This window comes from Pan troglodytes, chromosome 21 (assembly GCF_028858775.2).
Source record: "Pan troglodytes isolate AG18354 chromosome 21, NHGRI_mPanTro3-v2.0_pri, whole genome shotgun sequence".
Taxonomy (NCBI): Eukaryota; Metazoa; Chordata; class Mammalia; order Primates; family Hominidae; genus Pan; species Pan troglodytes.
In genome coordinates, this window is record NC_072419.2 from 69796616 (window position 1) to 69821857 (window position 25242).

The window sequence follows — 25242 nt, forward strand, 5'->3', positions numbered from 1 at the left end:
CCGGCCCTCCTCCCCCATCCCCAAGAGTGGCCCCAGCGCCTAATCAGGTAGGAGGGCAGAAATATCACCTACCCCAGGCAGCAGGGAGGAGGAGGCTGCACCTACCCCGGGCAGCAGGGAGGAGGAGGCTGTACCTACCCCGGGCAGCAGGCAGGAGGCTGCACCTACCCCAGGGAGCAGGGAGGAGGCTGCACCTACCCCAGGGAGCAGGGAAGAGGCTGCACCTACCCCAGGGAGCAGGGAAGAGGCTGCACCTACCCCGGGGCAGCAGGAAGGAGGCTGCATCTACCCCAGGGAGCAGGGAGGAGGCTGCACCTACCCCAGGGAGCAGGGAGGAGGCTGCACCTACCCCAGGGAGCAGGGAGGAGGCTGCACCTACCCCAGGGAGCAGGGAGGAGGCTGCATCTACCCCAGGGAGCAGAGAGGAGGCTGCATCTACCCCAGGCAGCAGGGAGGAGGCAGCACCTACCCCAGGCAGCAGGGAGGAGGCTGCACCTACCCCAGGCAGCAGGGAGGAGGCGGCACCTACCCCAGGCAGCAGGGAGGAGGCTGCATCTACCCCAGGGAGCAGGGAGGAGGCGGCACCTACCCCAGGCAGCAGGGAGGAGAATGTACCTACCCCAGGGAGCAGGGAGGAGGCAGCACCTATCCCAGGCAGCAGGGAGGAGGCTGCACCTACCCCAGGCAGCAGGGAGGAGGTGGCACCTACCCCAGGCAGCAGGGAGGAGGCTGCATCTACCCCAGGGAGCAGGGAGGAGGCGGCACCTACCCCAGGCAGCAGGGAGGAGAATGCACCTACCCCAGGGAGCAGGGAGGAGGCTGCATCTACCCCAGGGAGCAGAGAGGAGGCTGCATCTACCCCAGGCAGCAGGGAGGAGGCAGCACCTACCCCAGGCAGCAGGGAGGAGGTGGCACCTACCCCAGGCAGCAGGGAGGAGGCTGCATCTACCCCAGGGAGCAGGGAGGAGGCGGCACCTACCCCAGGCAGCAGGGAGGAGAATGCACCTACCCCAGGGAGCAGGGAGGAGGCTGCATCTACCCCAGGCAGCAGGGAGGAGGCAGCACCTACCCCTGGCAGCAGGGAGGAGGCTGCACCTACCCCAGGCAGCAGGGAGGAGGTGGCATCTACCCCAGGCAGCAGGGAGGAGGCTGCATCTACCCCAGGGAGCAGGGAGGAGGCGGCACCTACCCCAGGCAGCAGGGAGGAGAATGCACCTACCCCAGGGAGCAGGGAGGAGGCTGCATCTACCCCAGGCAGCAGGGAGGAGGCAGCACCTACCCCTGGCAGCAGGGAGGAGGCTGCACCTACCCCAGGCAGCAGGGAGGAGGTGGCACCTACCCCAGGCAGCAGGGAGGAGGCTGCATCTACCCCAGGGAGCAGGGAGGAGGTGGCACCTACCCCAAGGAACAGGGCATCTGCCCCCACATCAACCACCTGAGCAGCAGGCAGCCTAGAGTGGTGCCCCAGAGCCTCCTCTCCCTGCACACACCTTCTGTCTCCAGCCTGGACGGGTTTCCACAAAAATGTAACTTTTCAATGACAGGAAAAGTGAGTGTTAAACTTCTCTGCATATTTGGTCCTTTGGGATAAGAACATTTTTACAGCCACCAGGCAGCTTCTAGGAATTCATCCTGCCGACCTGCACCTTGCGTGAAGATGTGCATGGAGCCCCACGCAGCACCGTTTGCAGCGGCAAAGTCCTAGCACCTGCTTCAAGGTCCATCACTGCAAACCGGTCAGAGAAGTCGTGAGCGCCCGACGGAGCCTAGAGGGGGACATGCAGGGAGAGGGGGCCACACACACAAGGCAGGACATGGAGTGACTCCACACATGTGAAAAGAAGTGAGTGAACACACACAGACACACACATGCTGTACCGTGGCACGCATGCAGAGAACGGCTCCAGGAGAGGGGCCATGGCTGACCCGGTATGGAGATGGGGCAGCGCAGAGGGGGCAAATCATACTGGCTGGACATCATTTTATATATTTCAGGGTTTCCGTGGGTGTCTTTTCTGTGTGTGTGTGTGTGTGTGTGTGCACATGTCATGTGAATTTGACCTATTCTGGAAGAACGGGTAAGAAGGGGGTCATCTCCCAGCTACTCAGGAGGTCAAGGCAGGAGGATCGCTCAGGCCCAGGAGTTCCGGGCTGCAGTCAGCTACAATCACACCACTGCACTCAGCCTGGGCCACAGAGCAAGACCCCCACACTTAAAATAAATAAATAATAGAATACGGACATCAGGCCCTGCCTGGCCCTATCTGGTCTACAAAGGGGACTCCAGGCTGCCTCCTGCTCCGTCCTGGGGTGGCACTCCCCGATATCCCTGCCTCCCTGACCACCCTTCTCCAGGAGAAGGAAGCCCAGCCGGCCGAGTGCTGCTGCCCTTCCCCAGGGCTCAGCCTCCATGACAGACAAACTTTAAAGTCCCACACACGTGCCCTCTGCACCCTGAGTCCCAGCTTAGAACCCTGCACCCGCACACAGGGGCAGAAACACATTAACCAGGCGCCTCCGGCCTCCCGCCCACAGCCCCTCAGGGCAGACATCCCAACCTCTCATCCCTGCCCGAGGCTTCTGCCCACCTCCTCCCAGGACAGGGAGCCAGGCAGAAACTGGCCTTTTGCTCCCACTCACCCTTCTCATGTTTTTTCCAAACCTAAACAGAAAAGCAAGCTCGAAAGTTCTCAGGTATTCAGCTTAGGTCACGGGTAAGGGCTCCATGGGGAGAAACAAAACTAGAGAAGACCTGGAGGATGAGGCGGGGGCAGACAGAGGCAGCAGATGCCTCCACGCCACAGATACAGAGGAAGAATCTAGAAGGAGGCTCCCTGCAGGCTGGGCAGCCTGGAGCCCAGCCCCTGCCACACCCCCAGGAGCTGCCCGTCCGCCCCCACTGAGATGATTCAGGGATGGGAGACTCGGAGTGTTCAACCCACTCCCCGCCGGACTTCCTGGAGCAACCATGCTCTCCTATGCATCCACAAAGCCATTCCCAGCAACCCAAAAAAATGAAAGACCTAATTTTGTTCAAGCTGGGTAGGCAGCAGAGCCTAATGTCAGTTCCAGAGCACGTCTGGAAAACATCCTCATCCCCAAAGCGAGGCAGCCACTGTCCGAAAACCACCACTCCCTCTGCGAGAGGCCGCCCAGCATCCCCTGTCTGGGGCCAGCACAAGCTGCTGGCCCTGGGCTGGGAGCTCTGGGCAGCTGGTGGCCAGAGAGAAGCCTTCTCAGAGGCTGGCCTCTCCACTCAAGCTGATGTCTCCTGTGGGGGTGGAGGGGCCGCCAAGTGCCCCGAGGCCTCGGGGCAGGTACCTTAGCCTCACCCACCCCAGCCCCTCACCTGGCACGGGGTCTGTGGTTTAGACAACAGAAGGGACATGAAGCTCTGTGGAGAGCTCACGTCGCCCCGTCCTCCACCACACATCATCCTGGGGACCTGCGTGTGATGCCCCCCACGCACAGCAGCCTGCACCCCAGGGCTATGAGCCCCTTTCAAGACTGAAGCTCCCACCGGGGCCGCCTAACCCCACAGGGAGCACAGCACAGGCCCACTGCTAACAGGAGAAAGCACCTGCACACTGGCTCCCCGATGCTGGAACAGGGCCATGGCCCTGCGCCCCACACTCCGGCTCTACTCTCCACAGGAAAAGGCTCCCAGAATCCAGCCACTCAGTGTGTGGGGGCAGGGGCCCTGCTGACTTAGAAACAAGTGGCACATTGATCCGCATTCAAACTTGCCAGCCAATCAACCACAGCCCCGCGCACAGACTCTCCCAGGTGGGACTGAGGGGGTCTCCCCTGTACTTGGCAGGGGCGTCTCCCCCACGCACCCCCAGTCCCATCCTCTCCACGGGCTCCAGATGCCCACATCCCCAGAACACTCAATGGGACAACTCAGAGCAGGTTACAGAGAAAGAAAAGCCACACAAGCTCACCAGTGGCACGCTATTTCAGAAGTGCCTTCTCCTCCTGGAAATGTCGACCCCAAAGCTCTCACTGGGAAACCTCTGGCCTGGCCCCGGGAAGCGACAGGCGCAGGTTTGGGGCTGAGGCCGTCCCAGCAGCTCTGTGGCCTGCCAGACCTCAGAGCACTCCCATCAGGGGCCACAAGAGCAGAGAGCTCTTCAGCCCCATGTTCTCCTGGACGAATTAAAAGCACGACCCATCCCAGCTTCAGACAACAAAAAGTCTAACTCTCCATTTCCCAGACTCCAGACCAACCTATTTGCTAAGCAGCATCCTGAGCCACTCCCTCCTCCAGCTCTGTGGGTACAGCTTTCTCAGGCTAAAGGGGAAACAGAGGGGCTTCTCAGGGCCCGCCCGCCTTGCGCTGGCCGCCTCCCTCACACCCCCTCACCCAAGAGCCATCAAGGACAGAGCCTCCTCCTGCAGGGCCCACACTCCATCACCCACTGCTGAGGCCAGCGGTCGGCAGGGCCCTGCCACTCAGAGCCCACTAGGGAGGCAGGAACCAGAACCCACTCCGAAATCAACAGAGAAAGCTCGGCACACGGGCTGGTGAGCGTAGGGGTCGCACGCAGGGGCCAGCGGGAGCCATTTCCAGAGAGTTCCTCGGGGACAAGCTCAGATCTGCAGGCCCCTCCTCCTTCGACCTTGCATCTGTTAGGCGTGTTGAACAGGTGCTGCCCACCCTACCCAGGAGGCGCTTCCTCCTCTGAGGATGTCCAGGGCCCTCCCCTCCACAAAGGCACCGTTTTGAGACTCCCAGAGCTGTCAGCCAAGTGTTGTCGGAAGGCAGAGCTGAGCTCCAGCCCTGCAAAGGGCATCCGCGTTCCGGGCACCGCCGTTTCCGCTCGACGCTCCGTGCTAAAGGCGGCCTCATGGCTGGGCGCGTGTCGGTGCTGAGGCGTCCCGGCGGGTCCTCTGCTGCCGTCCCGAGGCGGCCCGGCGAGTTCTCTGGCGCGGTCCGCGTGGAAACTAGAAGCTTGCACTGCAGCTCTTTCACAGCTTAAGGGGTTCCCTGGTAAAACCTGCCCACAGTGGTTTCTCAAGCCGAAGATCATTCCTGTCCTCCAAGCCTCAACCCTCAGGATGCTGGGAACATGCCGGAAGCCACGAACAGGAAGACAATCCCCCAAACACCGGGCACACACAGGGCAGGCACCTTCGTTCCAAGTAAACAGCCGGCATCTCCGCGGCCAGTCCCACACGACAAACAGGCAAGCTTCCCACGCTCGAGCCCGGGCCCCGCGCTTCAACCCACGCCCTGGCCCTCAACAGCAGCGCAGGCCTCTCCGTCACGGCCCAGCCGCTGACCAATGGGACTGAGAATCGGCCGGAGGGGCAGAGCGACGCCGTCCCCGACCGGCCAGCCATCCTCCCTCCTGGCCTCCACGCTCCGTCCGGGGTGAGGCCTTCCACTCTGCTGAACCAGCCTCACGGTCACGGCGATGACAGCTACGAGCTTGGGGAACATCGCACGCATCAGGCATCGTGTGGAGTGACTCACACGTTGAATCCCGGCGGCAATCACGTGACACAGATGCAGAACGGTTACCCCCACCACGCAGACCACGAAACTCGGGTCTAGGAGCCCGACGCTGGCCAGTCTCAGGACGACGCCCCCGGCCAGAGCCCCATCCCTGCCCTCCCCGAGCCTCACACCCCACGGGTCACACAGGGCCCTCAGAACTGTCTTCACAGCCTCCCCGAGCCTCACGCCCCACAGGTCACGCAGGGTCTTCACAGGTCACGGCCACACAGGAGCACGTCTCACATGGGCGGAAGCACAGAGGGGAGCGGGGCTGCGTCCACGGACCGCGCACACACGAGCAGTTTCCCGTCTCAGAGCTGCCCGGCATGCTCGCTGGAAAATAGTTAAGACAGCCCCCCGTGAGGTAACACGCTTGGGCTCTGTCTGTGATGACAAGATGTCAGACACAAGGCCAAGGTCTCTCCCGGGGGACATCGCAGGCATCACCCCACCATCCTTGCCCCCCATCCTCCCAAAACGGGCACATTGCTCCCGCCTGAGCCTTTAACAGGACATGGCCTGGCCGCTGGCCCCAGCCTCCCGTCAAACCTCAAGTGGACATTCGGAGGGCCTAGGGCACAGGCTGCCCCTCCCCAGCCTCTGGGCAAGGCAGCTCGGCCATCCCATATCCCTTCTCCCCATATTCAAGGCCCCCACAGGTCCCCCTTGGTCCTCCAGACTTGCCCATTTTCCTAGGAGGGAACCCACTCTGTGTAACAGATTCATCTCCCCACACTGGAAGCAGCTTCAGGCGGAGGCTAGCCCAGCTCCTCTACGGCTGGGGAACGTCATTCCTATAGGGCTGAGGCTAGCCCGGCTCCTGTGCGGCTATGGAACGTCACTCCTACAGGGCTGAGGCTAGCCTGGCTCCTCTACGGCTGTGGAATGTCATTCCTATGGGGCTGAGGCTAGCCCAGCTCCTGTGAGGCTATGGAATGTCACTCCTACAGGGCAGAGGCTAGCCCCGTGCTCTTGCAAGCAGCTGCCAGACGGACTTGCTGAGTGTGCACACAGGGGCCATGGACGTGTCAGGAGCACAGGGACTAACGGAGATCCATAGATTCATTTGTTTATTGACTAAAACAAACTGGGAAAATCACTATGTTAAGCCACTCTCCACCACTGGACTCAGCCTGTGCTGTGAGAAGTGATCACAGTTCTGAAACACTCCAGTATTTAAGCATTTTCAAAACTGGAGACAGGACTCCCACGTGGTCAGCATCCTGGGGGCCGAGAATCCTTAGCGCCCAGCAGTGCCCACATCCAGGGCGCCGGCACCTCTGGAGAGACCGCGTCTCTGCAGAGATTGGTTTGCAGTGACTTCTAATAAAACAGATTTTCTCTGCTCTCACTGTGGAATGGTCAGGAGGAGAGTTTCTGCTTATCCTTTAGCTCCTATCCTCTCACAGACACAGAATGTGCACAGAGGTTGACTCCACCGTGTAACTAAGCAGCATCATGTACAATGTCTTATCACTCCAGAGTAATTTCACTTTAAATTATTTGGTGAGGGGCAGAAATCCTGCGAGGAAGCCCGAGACCTCCCGAGGGGTCCAGGAACCAGAGAAATCCAGGTTTCCCCGGAAACCACAACTCTCCAAGGCTTCTTCACCTTTTGGGAAATTTCCATAAGATTTCCTACACAGCAGGCTGTGGGAAGAAGGGGAATGTGGCCGTTCAAGCACTCGAGTCTCTTTCTCGGCACACAATGCTCCGTCAGCAGAGACTGGACCCTGGTCCTGCCAGGGCCCCGCTCTGTGCTGGGTAAAGCCCAGGCCTGCACTCACCCCTCAAAGCAGCCTGACCAAGAAGAGAGTGTCTGAACCCCACCACTGTGCCGGGCGCCTGCCCACCCCAGCCAGCCCTTCGAGGGCTCACACCAGCCCCAGAGCTGAATGAAGGGGTGGGAAAGAGGCCCAGCGGCCTGTGCTCAGCACCACCCGAGTTCTCCAGGACTGTGAGGGGAAGCGCCTGGGCCCCGGCACCGGGGGACTTGAACATAGGCCCTCCGTCCCGGGCCCTTCCCTGCAGTGAAATGGGACACAGCACCTGGTCAAGCAGCCCAGGGCCAGAGGCCCCTGAAACCCTGGACCCCAGCTGAGGCCTGGCCCAAAAGCCAAGATGGCACAGCGAGCCCCAGGGACAGGCCCTCCCCGGTGCCAGATTTCCCATCTGGCCTATTTTAAACACAGCTTCACTCTGGCCACTCCACGTGGCTGGGCTGCTGGCAAGATCAAGCAATCTGCACCCCCAAGCTCTCATCTCAGGCTGGGACCCCCCCTTTCAGTTAAGCAGGACAACTCTGGAGCTCACTCAACCTTCCTCTGCCTCAGTTTCCCCATCCACAGGAACCAGGCTGCGTGACCCTCTGGCAGGCTGTAACTGAGTGGTAACTGAGGTCTGCACCCAGCGGGAACAGAGCGGAGCTCCCTTTCCCACACCCAGCAACCCACGCGGGGATCCTGGACGAGGAGGTTCAACTCCATGGTGGAGCAGTGCCCGGCTCCAGTCCTATGCGCAGATGGGCTGCAGGAGAGAGGCTGGAGCCCGGGATTCAGGCTCCGAAGGGCCCCCCATGGTGATCTGGCCCAGAGTCCCCTGCGGCAGCCCCAGGGGCACATCATCTGCTAGTTCGGGCCATTTCTGCAGCTCACACTCCCTTTGGGAGGTCTGGGAGAGGTGGCCCAGCACCCCGCCCCGACCAGGCAGACAGCAGGTCTGACGCCCTTCTGACTCAGAGAAGGCCCTGTCTCCAGAGCCTCTGGGAAAGCACCCAGGCAGTGCGAGCAGAGGCCACGGCTCCCACAGAGGAGCAACAGTGGATGAAGTCCCTCTCTAACTCAGTGCTGGACGTCCCCACCTCCCCAGAGCGGGGGCAGCAGGGGCCTGGCCTGACGCCCACCAAGCCCTGGGGCCATGGGGCAGCAGCCACCGCCCTCTCTACCCCAGACAGTGGCCACCCCGGGTCCAACAGGGATGCCCAGAGAGGTTCTCACAACTTGACCTCTCCGAAGCCAGACACTGGTGGCAATAGGCAAAAGGCAGGTGGGCCTGGGGACCTGTATTCAGCCACAGCTGGGTGCGGCAGCACAAGGAGCCCTGGCCTTCCCCCCACTCCCGGCTGCCCCAGGCCCAACTGAGCTCCATCTCCGTTTAGCTGATGAACAAACAGACCAAATGCTGCCTAACGCGCCACACGGGCCAGTCCATGCCGGACCAGAGGACACGGGGCCATCAGGCCTCCCAAGTGGAGGTGGGGGGCTGCACTCCAAGGATGGGCTGGGCCATGGGGACAGCAGCGAACACCACACCAGGGGTCTGGGAGCCGGGCGGTGAGCTGCAGCAGCAGTGCTGAGCCACGTCCCCTTTCACAGAGGGCACTGGGCCGGCCTGGAAGAGTGTGATGCCCCCCAGCAGTGGTGTTCACAAAGCCCTGGGTTGAGAAGCAGTTGTGCCGATGTTACCGACGGAAAACTGAGGTTTGCAGAGGTTCTGAGACCAGCCCCCAGTGTCCAACCCGAGGCAGGACCAGAAACCCTGCTCTCCAGCCCTGCCCCTTAGAAAAATCCCCCTCCCAAAGGGGCCGCCTCCCTGAGTCCAAGCCACCCCTGCCCACAGCAAAGGAGCTGAGGAGAGCCTGGGAGCTGGGGGCTCAGGGAGGTTCAGGGAGCTCCGTGCCCACAGCAAAGGAGCTGAGGAGAGGCCTAGTGCAGGCTGGAAGGCGGGGCTGTTCAGACGTTGAGGGTCTCGCCTGAAGCCCCCGCATGCTGCTGCTCTATCTTAGAGGGGGCCCGTCCGGACTGGGGGTGGTCAGGAAGAGACGGCTCAGACCCCACATGTGTAAGCGTCCCCATGCTTTGCCCCAGTTCTGGACTGCTGCTCTCAGGAGGCAGAGACAGGAAGGAGAGACAGAGGGGCTGACCCACGCAGGCCCAGGCAGGGGGCGGCCATGCGGAGAGCTGCTGACCCAACGGGAAACCTCAGGAACAGCCACGCTGGGCCCTTGGATCATGGACTCAAAGCAGAACAAACCCTGGGTCAGACGCAGAGCGGGGCGCTGGCCAGGCTGTCAGGGCAGGAGGGCTGTGGGGGTGGGTTCTATCCTGCCCTCCTCTGGGGAGTCACCTTGGGCAGGGACCTGGCTGACCAGTACCGGCCCACCAAGAGCCCCTTTGGCCCCCGGCCAGGTGAGGGCCATCAGGGGAGGCCATTCCTGAGAACACAGAAGCTCATCTGGGGATTCGGGAATGAACCCTGGACTGGAAAAGCCAGACTCACCTCCTGGGGGCCACAGGGCTTCCAGGACCCAGGAGGTCGGAGAAGCTTCTGCTTGGGGAGTACCAAGCTGGGTGCCCAGGGGCCCTCCACGGAGACACCCTCCCTGTAAGCGGCCTGGCATTTCCCTCTGGGATCTTCTCCCTACCCCAGAACCCTCCCATATCACAGTCCACGGAGGGTCTGCTGAGGGCACACTCAAGGCCACACGCAGGCTGGGGCACATTCGTGGGGCACACACCCCTCTCGGCCCAGGTGGGCGCCCGACCAGCTTGTGACCAGTCTGCCCCTCACTCCCATCCCAAAATGCCTCTCACACAAAATGGCCGGTCCCGGAGCTCAGCGGGTCCCTTGTTCAGCTGGGATGGGAGAGCAAGCGCCCTGGCGCGGGGAGGCTGTGCACACCGGCCGCACAGGCCGCACACGCAGCGGGCCGTGCAATTCCACATGCGAACACCCAGGTGCACACGGACGCAGGCTTCGGCCGCCCCCCGCCAGCCCTGCCCCAGGAGGCAGCCGTGCCCTGAGCCTCGCCCGGGAAGAGGGGACAGCCCCTTCCAGGCCCAGGGCTGGGGGTCCCAGGTCTGCCGCAGCCCCTCCCCCGGGCCTCGCTCTGCCAAGGAGGGGTCCTGAGCCCGGGATGTGCACGGGGGCGGCCGGCGGCTGCAGAGATGGGACAGCGCAGGAGCTGGGGGGGTTCGCGGGGCCAGGGAGGGGCGTCGGCGCCGAGGGGGCAGGACAGACAGCTGCGCTCAGCCCGGGCTGGGGTGGGGGGGTCATGGGAGGGCCCCTCCCCCATCTCAGGAACCCAAAAGCTCACCCTAGTCTGAGGGAGAGCGGCTCGGGAGGATGGCGGAGGACAGGCCAGACCCTTCCCCCCCGCCCCCGCTTGGTCGGGCGGCCCCAGCCCCGCGGGTCCCCGAGAGTCCCGGAGAGTCCAGACCCAGCGCTGCCGCCCTCCCTCCCCGGCCGGCCCTTTGTTCGGCGCAGAGGCCGCGGGGAGGGGCCTCCCAGGCTGAGGAGGGGGCTGGGGCGGCCGCACGTCTCTGTCCTGCGGGCCTGGAGCCCCCACCCCGACCTGAGCGGCCCCGACCCCGGAATCCTTCCTGCCCGCGCGCTGCACAATCGCTCTCCGGTCTCGGCCCAGCACTCCCGCCGGGGAGCGCCGGCCCCGGACCCAGACCCAGGGGCAGGGAGCCAAACCCGCCGCAGCCAGCCTGGCCGGGGTCGCCGATGGGGGTCGCCATGGGGGTCGCCACGGGGGCCCCGCCGGCCACTCACACGTAGGCGTGGTAGATGAACGCCCAGCCGCGCGGCCGCTCCAGCACGTTGTAGAGGAAATTCTGCAGCTTGCGGTAGAAGGCGTTGCGCTTGGGGGGCTTCCCGGCGCCCGCGCCGCCCGCGCGAGGTTTGCTGAGGATGCTGCCGCGCTTGGGGGCCTCGGAGCCGGCGATCAGCAGCGCCCCGTCCCTTGTGGAGTCGGGCGCGCCGGGGTCCAGCCCCACGAAGCCCACCTTCAGCTTCTTCTCCCCGCTCGGGCCGGGGTATACGCCGCCGTTGCGCGACTTCTGCACCATGGTGCCGGGCGGGAGGCGCCCCGGGTCGGGCTCAGGCTCAGCGGGGGCGGAGCGCGGGGGGCGGCGCGGGCCCCAGCCCAGGCCCCCCGGCCGGGAGCCGCATGGCCGAGGCGGCGGTTCCGCACTCCTGCCGGGCTTGGGCCGCGCGCGGAGACGCTGCGGCCACCTCGCTCCGCGCGCACCTCGGCGCCTGGCCCGCGGCCGCGCCGGCTCCGCCCGCCGCCTCGCCCCGCCCCGCGTTAACCCCCGCGACGCCAGTCGAAGGAGAGGGGAGGAGAAGAGAGGGAGGGGAAGGGAGGGGAGAGGGAGGGACGGGGAGGGGAGGGGAGAGGGAGGGACGGGGAGGGGAGGGGAGAGGGAGGGACGGGGAGGGGAGGGGAGGGGGGAAGGACAGGAGAGGGGAGGAGAGAAGAGGGAAGGGGAGGAGAGGGGAGGGGAGGGAGAGGGGAGACAGGAGGGGAGGGGGAGGGGAGGAGAGGGGAGGGGGAGGAGAGGGGAGGGGGAGGGGAGGAGAGTGGCGGGGACGGGGAGAGGGGAGACAGGAGTGGAGGGGGGAGACAGGAGTGGAGGGGGAGGGGAGGGGGGAGAGGATGGGGAGGGGGAGGGGGAGGGGAGGGCAGGGGGAGAGGAGGGGGAGGCGGAAGGGACCAAGGCCCGCGGGACCAGGGCTCTGGGCTGAGCCTGCCCAATCCCCCGGCCATGTGCACACTGACCCTGCAGTCACCTTTGAGTCCAGTAGTACTAACCAAGTGGACCTGCCTGGTGGCCCCAGCGCTCCTGGGGTCCCAGAGCGGTGCCCAGCCGCCTGAGCAGGACTGGAGTCTTCTCAGCTGGGCCCTGGGAGTGGACGCCTCCGGGAAGGGATGGGGGTAGGGGCTCTCCCCAAGACTCTGTTAGGGCTCAGCCCATGGTGACCTCATGCTCTCGGTGTCAGGGTTGCCCAGGCAGTAGGACCCCCTAGACCCCAGGGTGTGTGCAGGGAGGGTCTGTGGAGGCTGGAGGCGCCCTGCAAGGAAAGCAGCCCAGGGGAAAGGGGGTGGCCACAGAGGCCGGGAGGCAAGAAGAGGAGCAAGGGCCATGGGGTGGGGGATGGGAGAGAGTCACTCCTAGAGGGCCTTGAAGCCCCCCAAGGGGCCTGGACTTAGTTATGCAGACCCCAGAAGGGGCCTGTGGCAGGGGCAGGGACTGGAGGGTGGCCCCAGGGCAGCAGACAGGCCAGCAGGAAGCCCAGTGCCACACATCGGGACAAAGGAGGCAGATCTGTGCCTCCTGGACACAGATGGGACGGTGTTTCCTTGGGGGCAAGTGCGCGGAGGTGGCCTCCCCCCTGCCGGCAGCCATGTGTCCTGGGAGGGGTCCCTCTGGAGCTGCTGCTGGGAGACCAAGGGACCCCTGCGACTCAGTGCTGCCCGCCCCGTGAGGTGCCCCGCCACTGGGCCTTCCTCTGCACATCCAGGAGGGGTGTCATCTTCGAGTGCGTCTCTGACTACATCCAGCCTGTTTGCGCGTTCGCCTGGCACCATGGGTTCTACCCAGAGAAAGGCCCTCTGCTGAATCGCTGGCGCCGTCCTCGCAGGTGACCTGCTCATAAAACAGCCCTAACCCTGGTGCAGGGTGAGCTCTTGAGTTGTGTTTGCCCTTTGGTTTCCAGAGCTAGTGGCCACGGGGCCTGTTTTTGTTGTTGTTTTGTTTTTAACTAGGCTGAATACAGAAAGGTCGGTGCAGGCAGAATGCTAACCTGTACGTTATCCAGGACGTTGGGGATAGACGGCAACTTACACAAGCTTGTGCACATCCAGGGGCACGTTCTGGATCCCCGCCTCCCTGCCTCTGTGCCCACGCATTGGCTGTGATTACCAGCATGAAGTGGGCTTGCCCCAAGCGGCTGCGGTTTCTCTCCATTGTTAAGGGAGGAGGCACCAGCCTGGTGCTTTCAGGGGAGGGAGAGGACTTCAGTATGCAGAAGGAAGAGAGCACCGCGGCATCTCCCTGCACACACTGGCTGGTGCCGCTGGTCTTTCCCACTCACCAGAAGACCCGAGGGAGCAGCCGTAGCTCGAAATGTAAACCCTGCAGGGCTGGGGCCCCTCATCCCGTGGGGGGAAGCCCCAGACTATCCGGTGCCCCTCAGCAGTGCCCGGGCTACACGTGACCTCTCCTGGGGAAGCATCATCTCAGGTTTGATGTCAGAGCCCAGTGGGACCCAAGGTCAGGGCTGATCCACAGAGGATGAAGGAAAAGTGACCCCAGTTCCCGTTTGAGCAGATGCACCAGAGCTGAGATGGGAGCAAGGATTAAGGTGCTCTGGTGTCCAGGACATTGGGAGAGTCAAACCTGTTCATCTTGTTTTTCAGAAAAAAAAGGGGAAAACCCTGCTGAGGTCTTGGGGAGCCATCGGCTGGCTTCACAGCCTCCTGGGGGTGGCCGAGAGTGGCATCCCCCGTGGGGATGCCAGGCTGGAGGGGCCGGCTCGGGATGCAGGTGGAGCTTTGCACCCTGCAGCTCGCGGTTCTCCCGTCTACAAATGGCGTTGGCTCCAGCAGCTTTGCCACACCTTGGAAGGTTCTGGAAAGCGAATCCTGCATCAAGGCTTGAAAATCTTTGCTTCCTCCTTTGTTTAGGATGTCCTTTCAAAGAGCTAGCTCATTAATCATTTATGTTTTTAATTTTGTGTCTTGCACACCCACGGGCTACATTGTCAGCAATCTGGTTACCCGCATGCCTGCCCCCTTTCCCCTCCTCTGCGCCCAGGCAAAGTGGGTCGTGAAAATGCCCAGTTGGGGTAAATTTCATCCAAGCAGGAGGAATTCCATTTATGTAAAAATAGATGGGAAAAGCGTTCAGGCTCAAGCAATCTTTGCCAAGACCGCATCGACAGGACTCCAGAGAGGATGAACAGAATTCAGACGTACGTGGTGCCCAGCTCCAGCGGAGGAGACAGTCAGTCTTCGCCCAGGCGGCCAGGGCGGCAGCGGATTCCACGCGGGCGCTGTCCCTTCAGCACCTCCAGCACCATCCTCTCCCCGGAACCTGCAAGCCCAGCCCCTTCTCTGGTCTCCTCCAGGCAAGTAACCTCAAGGCCTCCCCAGTGTCCCACATCACTGGGCTGCATTAAGCGACCAGAGAACATGAAGATTGTACTGCCAGAACTGGCTGCTCCTGCCGATCAAGGCCAGCTCATCTGTCCCCAAAGTCCTCTGGTGGGCTCCCTCCCCAGCAGAAAGCGAACCACAGGGGCTGTGACCGCCTACTGCCCGGGCTCCCCCGGGCTTCCTGAACTCTCCTTCTGCCTGGAGCCTTGCGCAGAGAGGGGCCCAGAGTCAATGGTTGTTGGAGGAAAAACTGAAGCACATCTGGGTCACTGCCAGGGAGAACCCACAGGGTAACCCTGCCCATATGGTGCAGGTCACAGAGCAGACTCGGTGCCCTCCAGAACCCACGCCTGTGCTCTCCCTCAGGTGCAGGTGCAGTCCTGCTGGGTCATGACTCCAGTCTCACAGGCTCGGCACTGGAATGGTGGGACCAAAAGTGAAAAACCGAGGCCAGGCCAGGCGGTTCATGCCTGTAAGCCCAGAGTTTTGGGAGGCTGAGGTGGGCAGACTGCTTAAGCCCAGGAGTTCGAGACCAGCCTGGGCAACATAGAAACCCTCTCTCTACAAAACTGCAAAAATTATCCAGGCTTGGTGGCCTGCCTGTGATCCTAGCTGCCCAGGAGGCTGAGGTGGGAGGACCGCTTGAATCCAGGAGGTCCCGGCTGCAGTGAGCCATGATGGCACCACTGCACTCCACCTTTGGTAACAGAGAGAGACCCTGTCTCAAAAAGAAAAAAAAATTAAAAATTAGCTGGGCTTGCTAGTGCATACCTGTTGTCTCAGCTACTCAGGAGGCTGAGGCAGGAGGCTCACTTGAGCCCAGGAGTTGGAGGCTACAGTGAGCTGTGATTACACCACTGCACTCCAGCCTGGGCAACAGAGCAAGACCCTGTCTCAAAAAAAAAAAAAGAAAGAAAAAAGAAAAGAAGAAAGAAAGAAAAAATTAATTAATTAAAAACAAAAATGAGGGCCAGGAGCGGTGGCTCATGCCTGTAATCCCAACACTTTGGGAGTCTGAGGTGGGTGGATCATCTGAGGTCAGGAGTTCGAGACCAGCCTGGCCAACATGGTAAAACCCCGTCTCTACTAAAAACACAAAAATTAGCCAGGCATGGTGGCAGGCACTTGTAATCCCAGCTACTCGGAAGGCTGAGGCAGGAGAATCACTCGAACCCGGCAGGTGGAGGCTGCAGTGAGCCGAAATCATGCCACTGCACTCCAGCCTGGGCGACAAGAGCAAGACTCTGTCTCAAAAAAAAACAAAACAGGCTGGGTACAGTGGCTCATGCCTGTAATCCCAGAACTTTGGGAGGCCGAGGCAGGTGGATCGCCTGAGGTCGAGAGTTCGGGACCAGCCTGACCAACATGGAGAAACCCCGTCTCTACTAAAAATACAAAATTAGCCGGGCATGGTGGCGCTCGCCTGTAATCCCAGCTACTCGGGAGGCTGGGATAGGAGACTCACTTGAACCCGGGAGGTGGAGTTTACAGTGAACCAAGATTGTATCATTGCACTCCAGCCCGGGCAATGGTGCAAGACTGCATCTTAACAACAAAAAACAACAACAAAAAAACAAAACAAACAAACGAACAAAAACCCCAGGAAACCAAGCATGGGTAGTGACTTGAGAGGCATATGAGCTTCCTCTGGCCGCCCTCCTGTGTGGGGCCGTCAGCAGCGGGATCGGGGAGGCGGGGGCTGCCACAGTGAGTTTGTGCAGGACGGCTACATGGTGCTGGTGGCCCCGGCGGGTTGTGGCCCCTGCTAGAACAGGCCAGATTTTATGCTCTTTTGACGCTGTGCTGTCATGGGTGGGATCTGTGCCTGGGTGCTCAGCTTCACCTGCGTTCTGAGGGCCTCGGCACCAGTGACAATAGCCCATGCGGACGCTGGAAAGCAGGGCCTCCCAGGCCACCACCCCGTGCCTCCCAGTGGAAATGGAGGGAGCTGCTTCCCCGTCACTGCGCCTTCAGAAAAACAGACGACCCCACAGAGGCCTGGAGGAGGAACAACATTTAATTTGGGGAAATGAGATGAGGAGAGACAGGTTCTCAGTCATCTCACCTGGGCCCGTGCCTCCCGGTGGAAACGGAGGGAGCTGCTTCCCCGTCACTGCGCCTTCAGAAAAACAGACGACCCCACAGAGGCCTGGAGGAGGAACAACATTTAATTTGGGGAAATGAGATGAGGAGAGACAGGTTCTCAATCATCTCACCTGGGCCAGAGCTGCTGCGGGTTTAACCCTGTAATTTGGGCGACAGGAAGTGCCTCCCCAGACAGGGAGGCCCAGCACCCCCAAAGGAATTTTACATTATTAGGAGGAGGAAGGGCTGTATTTATCCGCTTGTGGGGGAGCAGGGGAGTGAGGAAAAGATTTAAGATATGAAAGCATTGATTTTTTTTAACATCTTACACTAAAGTCAATAAAAATTTAATTTACAGTTTTTTCTAAAGGACCAAGGCTCTCAATAAGCTTCCCTAGCCCCTGGCAAGCCGGCTAATTGCATGAGGGAGTTGACTTGTACTTCCCAGCCACCAATAATACCGTCAATTGAGGAGCCCGTGGTCAGCTGTGACGGCTGGGGAGCTACGGTGGCTCCGGAGGCATCCGGAAAGGGCAGAAATCCACCTGTAGCTCTGGGACCTCAAGGGAACTCTCTGCTTGATGCTGTGCCGTGGCATCCCCAAACCCCATATGTTGTCATCTCTGGTCCACAGGTGTCACAGGTGGCCTCCCACACGCCCCCTCCTACGCCTTCAGGCAAATGGAGAAGCTGTGGCAACCGTCCCCGTTCTGTGGCAGATATATCGTGAGGAACGCAGGCGCCACGCTCACTCGTGGGAGAGACCAGGCCCCACCATGGATCTACGCATCCAGACTCCCTGGCACCTCGACGCTACCCAAATGCTTTCCTCATCAAGGCCTCCTCGCTCCTGAGACCTGGCCCTGCCACACGCTCCAAGACCACCGACCCCTCTGCCCCCGTCCTCCCTTCCTGGGCACACGGCCACCCCCACATCCCTGAGCAGGCAAGGAGCTCTTGCATTTGCTGTCTCCTCTGCTCACCAGGATGGCAGACACTGCGTCTTCTCAGGGAGGCCCTGACGTGGGGACCCCTCCCCACCTTCTCTGGAGCTGGTTCTCATCCCGATGGGAAACTGTTTTGCCTGGCGCTGCTGCCCCACTGCACAGAGCGCACAAGGTGTGGGGGGAGGGGTGGGCACAGACACTCACAGCCCCACCTAGCCCAAGGAAGGTGCATGTCAACCTGTCAGATGACAGATGGCCACTTTGACCTGGGGCTGGACGTCGGTCGCTGGAGCCCCCAGCCAGATGTGGCCTCAGTCACAGGCCTGGGGCTTGTGTGGCTCAGGGCTGCCGGGGAGACCCCAAGAGGACATGGGCAGCTGGAGCTCAGGACTAGCGGAGCGGCCAGACGTCCTGCCCATGCAGGCTGCATCTGTGCCCTAGCTGCCCGCCCACCGACGTCCTGCCCACGCTCACCAGGGCCTTGCTTGGCCAGATGTCCAGTAGGCTTTGGGCGGGGCCATCCAGCCTTAGCAAGGCCCATGGACTGTCACAGCCCTCCCCACCCCACATCCAGGACAAGGTCACCTAGCGCCATACCAGGTGGATGGTTCAGAAGGGCTGGGTTCTCCAAGCTGCACACCAGGGGCTGCACAGAGCTGAAGTCCGGCCAGTCCCAAGGCTCCCAGGGCGGCCCGCTGCCCCACACTCTCCGGCAAACACGAAGGCGTCACCCTCGGCACCCAGCAGGATCTGCCTCAGCCCTTGCAGAGGGCGGCGCTGGTGTGGGCTGCAGAGAGTATGGCCCGCAGGCAGCCGCCATGGGCCTGCCTGAGCTGAGTGGCTTTCAGCAGACCAGGCGGCCACTCAGGCCTGCGTGGACTGGATGTGTCCCCAGAATCCACATGCTGAAACCCTCACTCCAGTGTGATGGTGTTAGGAGAGGGGGCCTTTGGGGGTGACTGGGTCAGGAGGGTGGAGCCCTCGGAAGAGGACCAGCACCCTCAGGGGAAGAGACACGGGCACTGGGTCCCCTTCTCTGCTTCGTGCCATGTGGGGACATGGGAAGGCATCGTCTGCAAGCCAGGAAGCCGGCCCTCACAGAACCGAGTCTGCCCGCTCCTTGATCTTGACCTCTGGCTTCCAGAACTGTGAGAAATAAATTTTTGTTGTTTAAGGCCCCAAGTCAAAGTTACTCTGTTGTAGTTGCCCAAGTGAGACAGAACCTCATGCTACTCAGACAAGTGGAGAGAGTCGGCCCCCACCCCACGGGAGCGAGACAGCGAGAGCCTCATTCTGAGAGGGCGTTGGGAGGAGGGCAGGAAGGTGCCCAGGTGAGTCAATTTCCCGGCTTGGACACGCCCCTCTTCCCTGGTCTCACACAGGAAGGTGCCCAGGTGAGTCCAGTTCCCGGCTCGGACACGCCCCTCTTCCCTGGTCTCTCGCGGGAAGGTGCCCAGGTGAGTCCAGTTCCCGGCTCGGACACGCCCCTCTTCCCTGGTCTCTCTCGGGAAGGTGCCCAGGTGAGTCCAGTTCCCGGCTCGGACACGCCCCTCTTTCCTGGTCTCTCTCGGGAAGGTGCCCAGGTGAGTCCAGTTCCCGGCTCGGACACGCCCCTCTTCCCTGGTCTCACGCGGGAAGTTGCCCAGGTGAGTCCAATTCCCGGCTTGGACACGCCCCTCTTCCCTGGTCTCTCTCGGGAAGGTGCCCAGGTGAGTCCAGTTCCCGGCTCGGACACGCCCCTCTTTCCTGGTCTCTCTCGGGAAGGTGCCCAGGTGAGTCCAGTTCCCGGCTCGGACACGCCCCTCTTTCCTGGTCTCTCTCGGGAAGGTGCCCAGGTGAGTCTAGTTCCCGGCTCGGACACGCCCCTCTTCCCTGGTCTCTCTCGGGAAGGTGCCCAGGTGAGTCCAGTTCCCGGCTCGGACACGCCCCTCTTCCCTGGTCTCACGCGGGAAGTTGCCCAGGTGAGTCCAATTCCCGGCTCGGACACGCCCCTCTTCCCTGGTCTCTCTCGGGAAGGTGCCCAGGTGAGTCCAGTTCCCGGCTCGGACACGCCCCTCTTCCCTGGTCTCTCTCGGGAAGGTGCCCAGGTGAGTCCAGTTCCCGGCTCGGACACGCCCCTCTTCCCTGGTCTCGCTCGGGAAGTTGCCCAGGTGAGTTCAGTTCCCGGCTCGGACACGCCCCTCTTCCCTGGTCTCGCGCGGGAAGTTGCCCAGGTGAGTCCAGTTCCCGGCTCGGGCACGCCCCTCTTCCCTGGTCTCTCTCGGGAAGGTGCCCAGGTGAGTCCAGTTCCCGGCTCGGACACGCCCCTCTTCCCTGGTCTGGCGCAGGAAGTTGCCCAGGTGAGTTCAGTTCCCGGCTCGGACACGCCCCTCTTCCCTGGTCTCGCGCGGGAAGTTGCCCAGGTGAGTTCAGTTCCCGGCTCGGACACGCCCCTCTTCCCTGGTCTGGCGCAGGAAGTTGCCCAGGTGAGTCCAGTTCCCGGCTCGGACACGCCCCTCTTCCCTGGTCTCTCACAGATCCTCCCACTGGTTGAATTGAAGAGAGCATGATGTGTCCATCCTTGCGGCTCGGACGAGCTGGCCCCATCCTGGAGACCAGCCTTTTGCTTAATCACACTTCCTGGCATCCCACCTACAGAGATGAAATCCATTTAGGTCAATTGCTCTCACCCAGGGGTTTTGTTCCCAAGGGAGCATCTAGAGAGTCTGGAGACAGTTTTGGTCGTCACAGCAGAGGGGCAGATGGTATGGCATCCAGTGGGTGGAGGCCAGGGGGGTGGGGGGGCACCAAGCACCCTGCAGGGCACAGGGCAGCCCCCACAGAGCACAGCGTCATCCAGCCCAAATGCCAGTCATGCTGACATTGAGAAAACATGGTGTAAGGCCAGTCACGGTGGCTCACACCTGTAATCCCAGCACTTTGGGAGGCTGAGGTAGGCAAATCACAAGGTCAGGAGTTCGAGACCAGCCTGGCCAACATAATGAAACCCCGTCTCTACTAAAAATACAATAAATTAGCTGGGCATGGTGGTGGGCGCCTGTAATCCCAGCTACTCGGGAGACTGAGGCAGAAGAATCGCCTGAACCCAGAAGGCAGAAGTTGCAGTGAGCCAAGATCGCGCCACTGCACAGCCAGGGCGACGGTGCAAGACTCCGTCTCAAAAAAAAAAGAAAACATGGTGTAAGTTAACAATGTCCTTTCTTAAAATGCAAATAGGATGGGTGAGGTAGCTCACACCTGTAATCCCAGCACTTCGGGAGGTCAAGGTAGGTGGATCACCTGAGGTCAGGAGTTGGAGACCAGCCTGGCCAACATGGCAAAAACCTGTCTCTACTAAAAATACAAAAATTAGCCGGGCGTGGTGGTGGGCACCTATTATCCCAGCTACTCGGGAGGCTGAGGCAGGAGGATGGCTTGAACCCTGGGAGCGGAGATTGCAGTGAGCTGAGATCGTGCCATTGCACTCCAGCCTGGCGACAAGAGCGAGACTCCGTCTCAAAAAAATAAAAATAAAAATAAATAAAAGCAAATAGTTCTGGTATGTTAGCCATTCACATTTTAGCATGAAACAGCATAAATAAATGGACTTCCTCCCAAGAGTTCCTGAATATGTAAGCCAAGGGCTGAGAATCTTCATGAGAAAGGAGCCAGGAGTCCGGGCACCGGGTGGAGGAGCACCCAAGGAGTGAGGTTGGGTCGGGGCAGCAGTGGAGTTCAGCAAAGGAACCCTGGGCGTTCTGCATTGCTGCTTCCTAGCCTGATGGAAAAATGCTGCTTTTACATCATCGCAGGACACTGGAGCCATTGCTGTGTTTCACGCACTGTGAGCTTAGTTTGCGTGGCTCTGGGCAGCTGCAGGATCTCTCCGCACCTCCCCCTCTTTACCTGTGATGTGGGGGTGCTGACCGTAGAGAGACGATTGCGGTGATGGAGGAAGGGCACAAGGTTTGCAAAGAGTCTCCAGCGGTGGCAGGAGGAGGCGTCACGTGAGCGGGAAGGTGAAGATGCTGAGTCAGCTCCTGGCTGCCCCATGGGTACCGCACCCCGCTGTGTGCCACCCGCCTCACACCCAAGATGAAGGCCTGGGTGTCGGGAGATGCAGAGTAAAGACAGGGCAGTGGGAGGCAGTTAAGGCCCCTAAAGTGCCAGAAACCCCCACCCCTGGAGGCAGCCACAGCCTCTGGGGAGGGCGGGGCCACAGGGACCCTTTTATACTTAAAGGTTCCTCCCCGCACCCTGAAGGGTAAAAGGTTTACAGAGACTAGGAAATGGAGAGAGGAGATCTTACAGCCTCCCACCGTGGGACTCAGTGGATTTCTCCTTCCCCCTCGCCCGTTCCCTCCAACTGCCCAGTTCAGCACCGCCCCCTCCCCCCAGGCAGCTGAGCCCTGGAACCCCACAGCTGGCAGCTCGCTTGGCCTGACCTGGCTTCAGACAGTGGCTGGCAGGATCCTCATAGCCAGAGCCTGGGGCAGAACTGCCAGCCCATGACAGGCTGTGTGGCAGAGCCTGGGGCTCCTTCCCCCTACATGTTCAGGGAGTGGGCAGGGCAGGGGGCGTGGGTTTCTGCCCCTCCAACCCCTCCAGGCTGGTCCTGCCTGGGAGCTCTGCCTCCTGCCACACCCACGGCTCCAGTCCTGTCCCTGCAGGAGGCCCGCAGGCTCTTAGGAACTGCTGTCCTGCAGCAGGAGGCCTGCAACCAGGCCCCACGTCTGGGCAGGGGGTCCAGGGGCGACGGCTTCCTTCCTGCTCCCACCCCACACCATCCAGGGCCCGGACCCTCTCTCCCCTCCTCTGGGTGTTGGTGCCTCCTGCCCCTGCCTCGGAGCCCCCACAGACCAAGCCAGGGCCCTGATTTGGGGCCGCTGACCCCACCTGCATCTGCTCTCCATCCTGGAGCTGTTCTCAGCCTCACACATCCTCCTCAGGGTCTTCCCCACCTCCCCCAGCTGACCCCCAAAGTAAGATGCCAGAGCAGCATGAAGCCAGGAAATAAGCCAGACCCTGCAGCTCCTCCAAAGATCCCTGACGCTCCTGGTTGACCCTCTCACGGGGACGGGGCTTCTCTCCCCTCAGCAGAGCCAGGAGCTGCCTCAAGGCCCATGCACCTGCCAGTCCAGCCTGTCCCCCGGGGCTGCCTTCTCCCTCCCTGCCTTCCGGACAGGGACCGTTGCCCAGTGCTTCCTGAGTCCAGCCACCTGGTGGGCACCCCTAGAGACTCAGCCCTGACTCCAGGCGGCCAGCCGGCAGCACAGGTACAGCCGGATGCCCGACACACAGACATGCAGGCACAAATGAACAGACGCACGAGCACATACATCCTGACCGTTTCCAGGGGCTCCAGGACACCCCGCCAAGTTCTCCCCTGCACCCCACACAGCCACCTACAGGTATGCACAGCTCACCCAGGTCACACACACGCACCAGGGTATGGATGTAACCCTGTGCCTGCAGCCCCACTCCGGGACACACTAAGTCACCCACAAGGACAGTCATTCCCACAGTCACAGCACATGGGAAATCCCCGGGGTCCCATTGTGGAGGCCTGACCGGCTGCTGCAAAGCCCAGCCCCTTGGCAGGGAGCCCAGAAGCCGCTGCTCAAACCCAGGACTGCCAGGGGCACCCAGGCCCTTCCAGCCACGCTGGGAACCTGCAGTGGGGTGGGAAGGTCCTTCCCGCCTGGGTTACAGGAGGGCACCGGGAGCCCGGGAGAGACAAGGGCAAGGGACAGATGGCATTCGGCCACTCAGCAGGGCCCCACAGCCTCTCGAGGCCTCAGGAATTTTTCGGTGACGTGCAAAGTGCAGACCGAAGCCGCCAACAGGGCGTCTTGGTGGATCGTGTTTTAGATTATTCACCAACCCGGCCGGGCGTGGGGCCCACGCCTGTCATCCCGGCACCTGGGAGGCCGAGGCAGGCGGGTCACGAGATCAGGAGATCGAGACCATCCTGGCTAACACAGTGAAACTTCGTCTCTACCAAAGATACAAAACTTAGCCGGGCGTGGTGGCGGGCGCCTGTAGTCCCAGCTACTCGGGAGGCCGAGGCAGGAGAATGGCATGAACCCGGGAGGCGGAGCCTGCAGTGAGCTGAGATCGCGCCACTGCACTCCAGCCTGGGCGACAGAGCGAGACTCAAAAAAAAAAAAATTATTCACCAACCCAAGTAGGGTGGAGCTCCTTCCGCCACCCATGCCCTCCCTGACTTCAGGACCTGCTCTGGGGCCTGAGCGGCCCCAGGACTGACCCTGAGTCCCAGTGGCCGCCAGTCAGAGCCACTCTCTGGGCCTTGGAGCCCCCTTCAGCCAGACAGCAGCCCAGGTGTCCAGCCAGCTGCAAGCATCCATCAACACCCCGCTGGGGCCCTGAGGCTGCACGGTCCCACCCTTGCAGGGCTCCAGGGCACTGTCTGGCTGTGGTCCCCTGCCCTCACCCCGGCCACCGCCCTCCAGCTGTCCTCAGGCTCCCCAAGCCAACACCCATGGAGCGTTCTGTCCTGACCCCAACCCCAGTGAGCTCTGCCCCTCCCCACCCCCCTACCCCCACCTGCTATGGGGAAAAACCCACCCTCCTCTGGGCCCCAGGGAGCAGCTAGAGCTCACACCTCCACTGCAGCCCCTGTTCAGGGAGCTGGAGAGGCAGCCGCAGAGGCCGTGTGAGGCCGTGGTTTCCTTTCATCCTGGCCCGACCCTCAGGGCAGGTGCCACACAACCCCCTTTCACCGATGGAGAAGGGGCACCGCGGCGTCTCTGGCCCCATTGCCCGGCCTCAGGTGCCAGAGCTGGGACCCCACCCCTCGCCTTCCCCACTGCTCCGCCGCCTAAAGCCTCGGTTCACAAAGCACGGTCCAGGCCCCCCGGGGCTCCCGAGAACCTTCGAGAAAGCCCCAAGGTCAAAACCTGTTTTCACAATAATGCCAAGGCTTCTCTCTCCCGTCCTCGCTTGGACAGTGGAGTTCTCAGAGGCCGTAAGAGGTGTGACACTCCCCTGCTTTCTCGTGTCTTAAATATCCACACGTTTAGTTTCTAGCACACTAAACAGTGGCAGATGCAACCTCCCTGACATTTAACACTGTGCAAGGGTCCTAACACGAAAGCTCTGAGCATTACTGTCCTGGAGGCAACGCAGAGCTCTGCCCGGTGTCCCCCCAGCCCCCCTTCCTGATTAACGAGCACAGCTTGCTTCCCTGGGTCTCTCACCCGCCAGAAGCTCCTCCTGCCTTCGGTGGGTCTCTCACCTGCCAGAAGCTCCTCTGCCCTCGGTGTGGGTGGCACCAGAACTCCCCAGAGACCGAGGGCTGGGGACCCCAGGGTGGCTTTGGCCAAGCCCCTGCCCTCCCCAGAGCTGACAGTGGGCTGGACACAGGGTATCCCCTGTCCGGCATCCAGCAGGGCAATCCTGGCACCCTGTGTGTGCTGCCCCCACCCACGACGGACACCAGGAGCCCAGTCCCAGATCCTGGCCTCCTCCAGCCACTGCTGGTCCCCACCCCACAGCCCCCCACCTGAGCACGAGGGGCGCAGCAAGGCCCGGAGCCCTGCCAAGCATCAGACCCAAGGACTTGGGCCTGCCTTCATTACCCCAGAAGGGGAGCCGAGGTCAGAGACCCTCCCTGGAGACCCACCCTCCAGGCTACCACGGCCAGGACTCTCATCTGCTGGGGACCCCAGTGGGAACAGGGAGTGCTCCCATCTCTTTGCCCTCCCTGTGCTCCTCCCCACCCCAGAAACACACCCACCTGGAGGGGGCACTGTGGCCCCAGC

The 25242-nt window shown here is 61.8% G+C and overlaps 2 protein-coding genes across 12 annotated transcripts in view; both read right to left on the reverse strand.

Annotated features, from left to right (window-relative positions):
* Window positions 1-11572, reverse strand: part of KCNQ2 (potassium voltage-gated channel subfamily Q member 2) — a 78288-nt gene extending 66716 nt beyond the window's left edge. For 5 of the 11 annotated variants that reach the window (XM_024352127.3, XM_024352124.3, XM_016938331.4 and 2 more), the window contains exon 1: window positions 11060-11571. In XM_024352127.3, the coding sequence (XP_024207895.1) occupies window positions 11060-11355 (296 nt within the window). In that variant the 5' untranslated portion in view covers window positions 11356-11571. Of the gene's footprint in view, window positions 1-2640; window positions 2660-11059 lie in introns of those variants that run through there. The other 6 variants (XM_024352129.3, XM_024352130.3, XM_024352128.3 and 3 more) reach the window with 3 other exon arrangements.
* A 436-nt stretch (window positions 11573-12008) lies between these two features.
* LOC112206513 (collagen alpha-2(I) chain-like) lies at window positions 12009-23984 on the reverse strand. The gene is made up of 2 exons (XM_024352090.2): window positions 18077-23984; window positions 12009-16596 (listed from the first exon to the last, which is right to left on the reverse strand). Exon 1 carries the CDS (start codon window positions 20127-20129, stop codon window positions 18816-18818), a length of 1314 nt encoding a protein of 437 aa, XP_024207858.2. The 5' UTR covers window positions 20130-23984; the 3' UTR covers window positions 12009-16596; window positions 18077-18815.
* Window positions 23985-25242: the final 1258 nt, after the last annotated feature.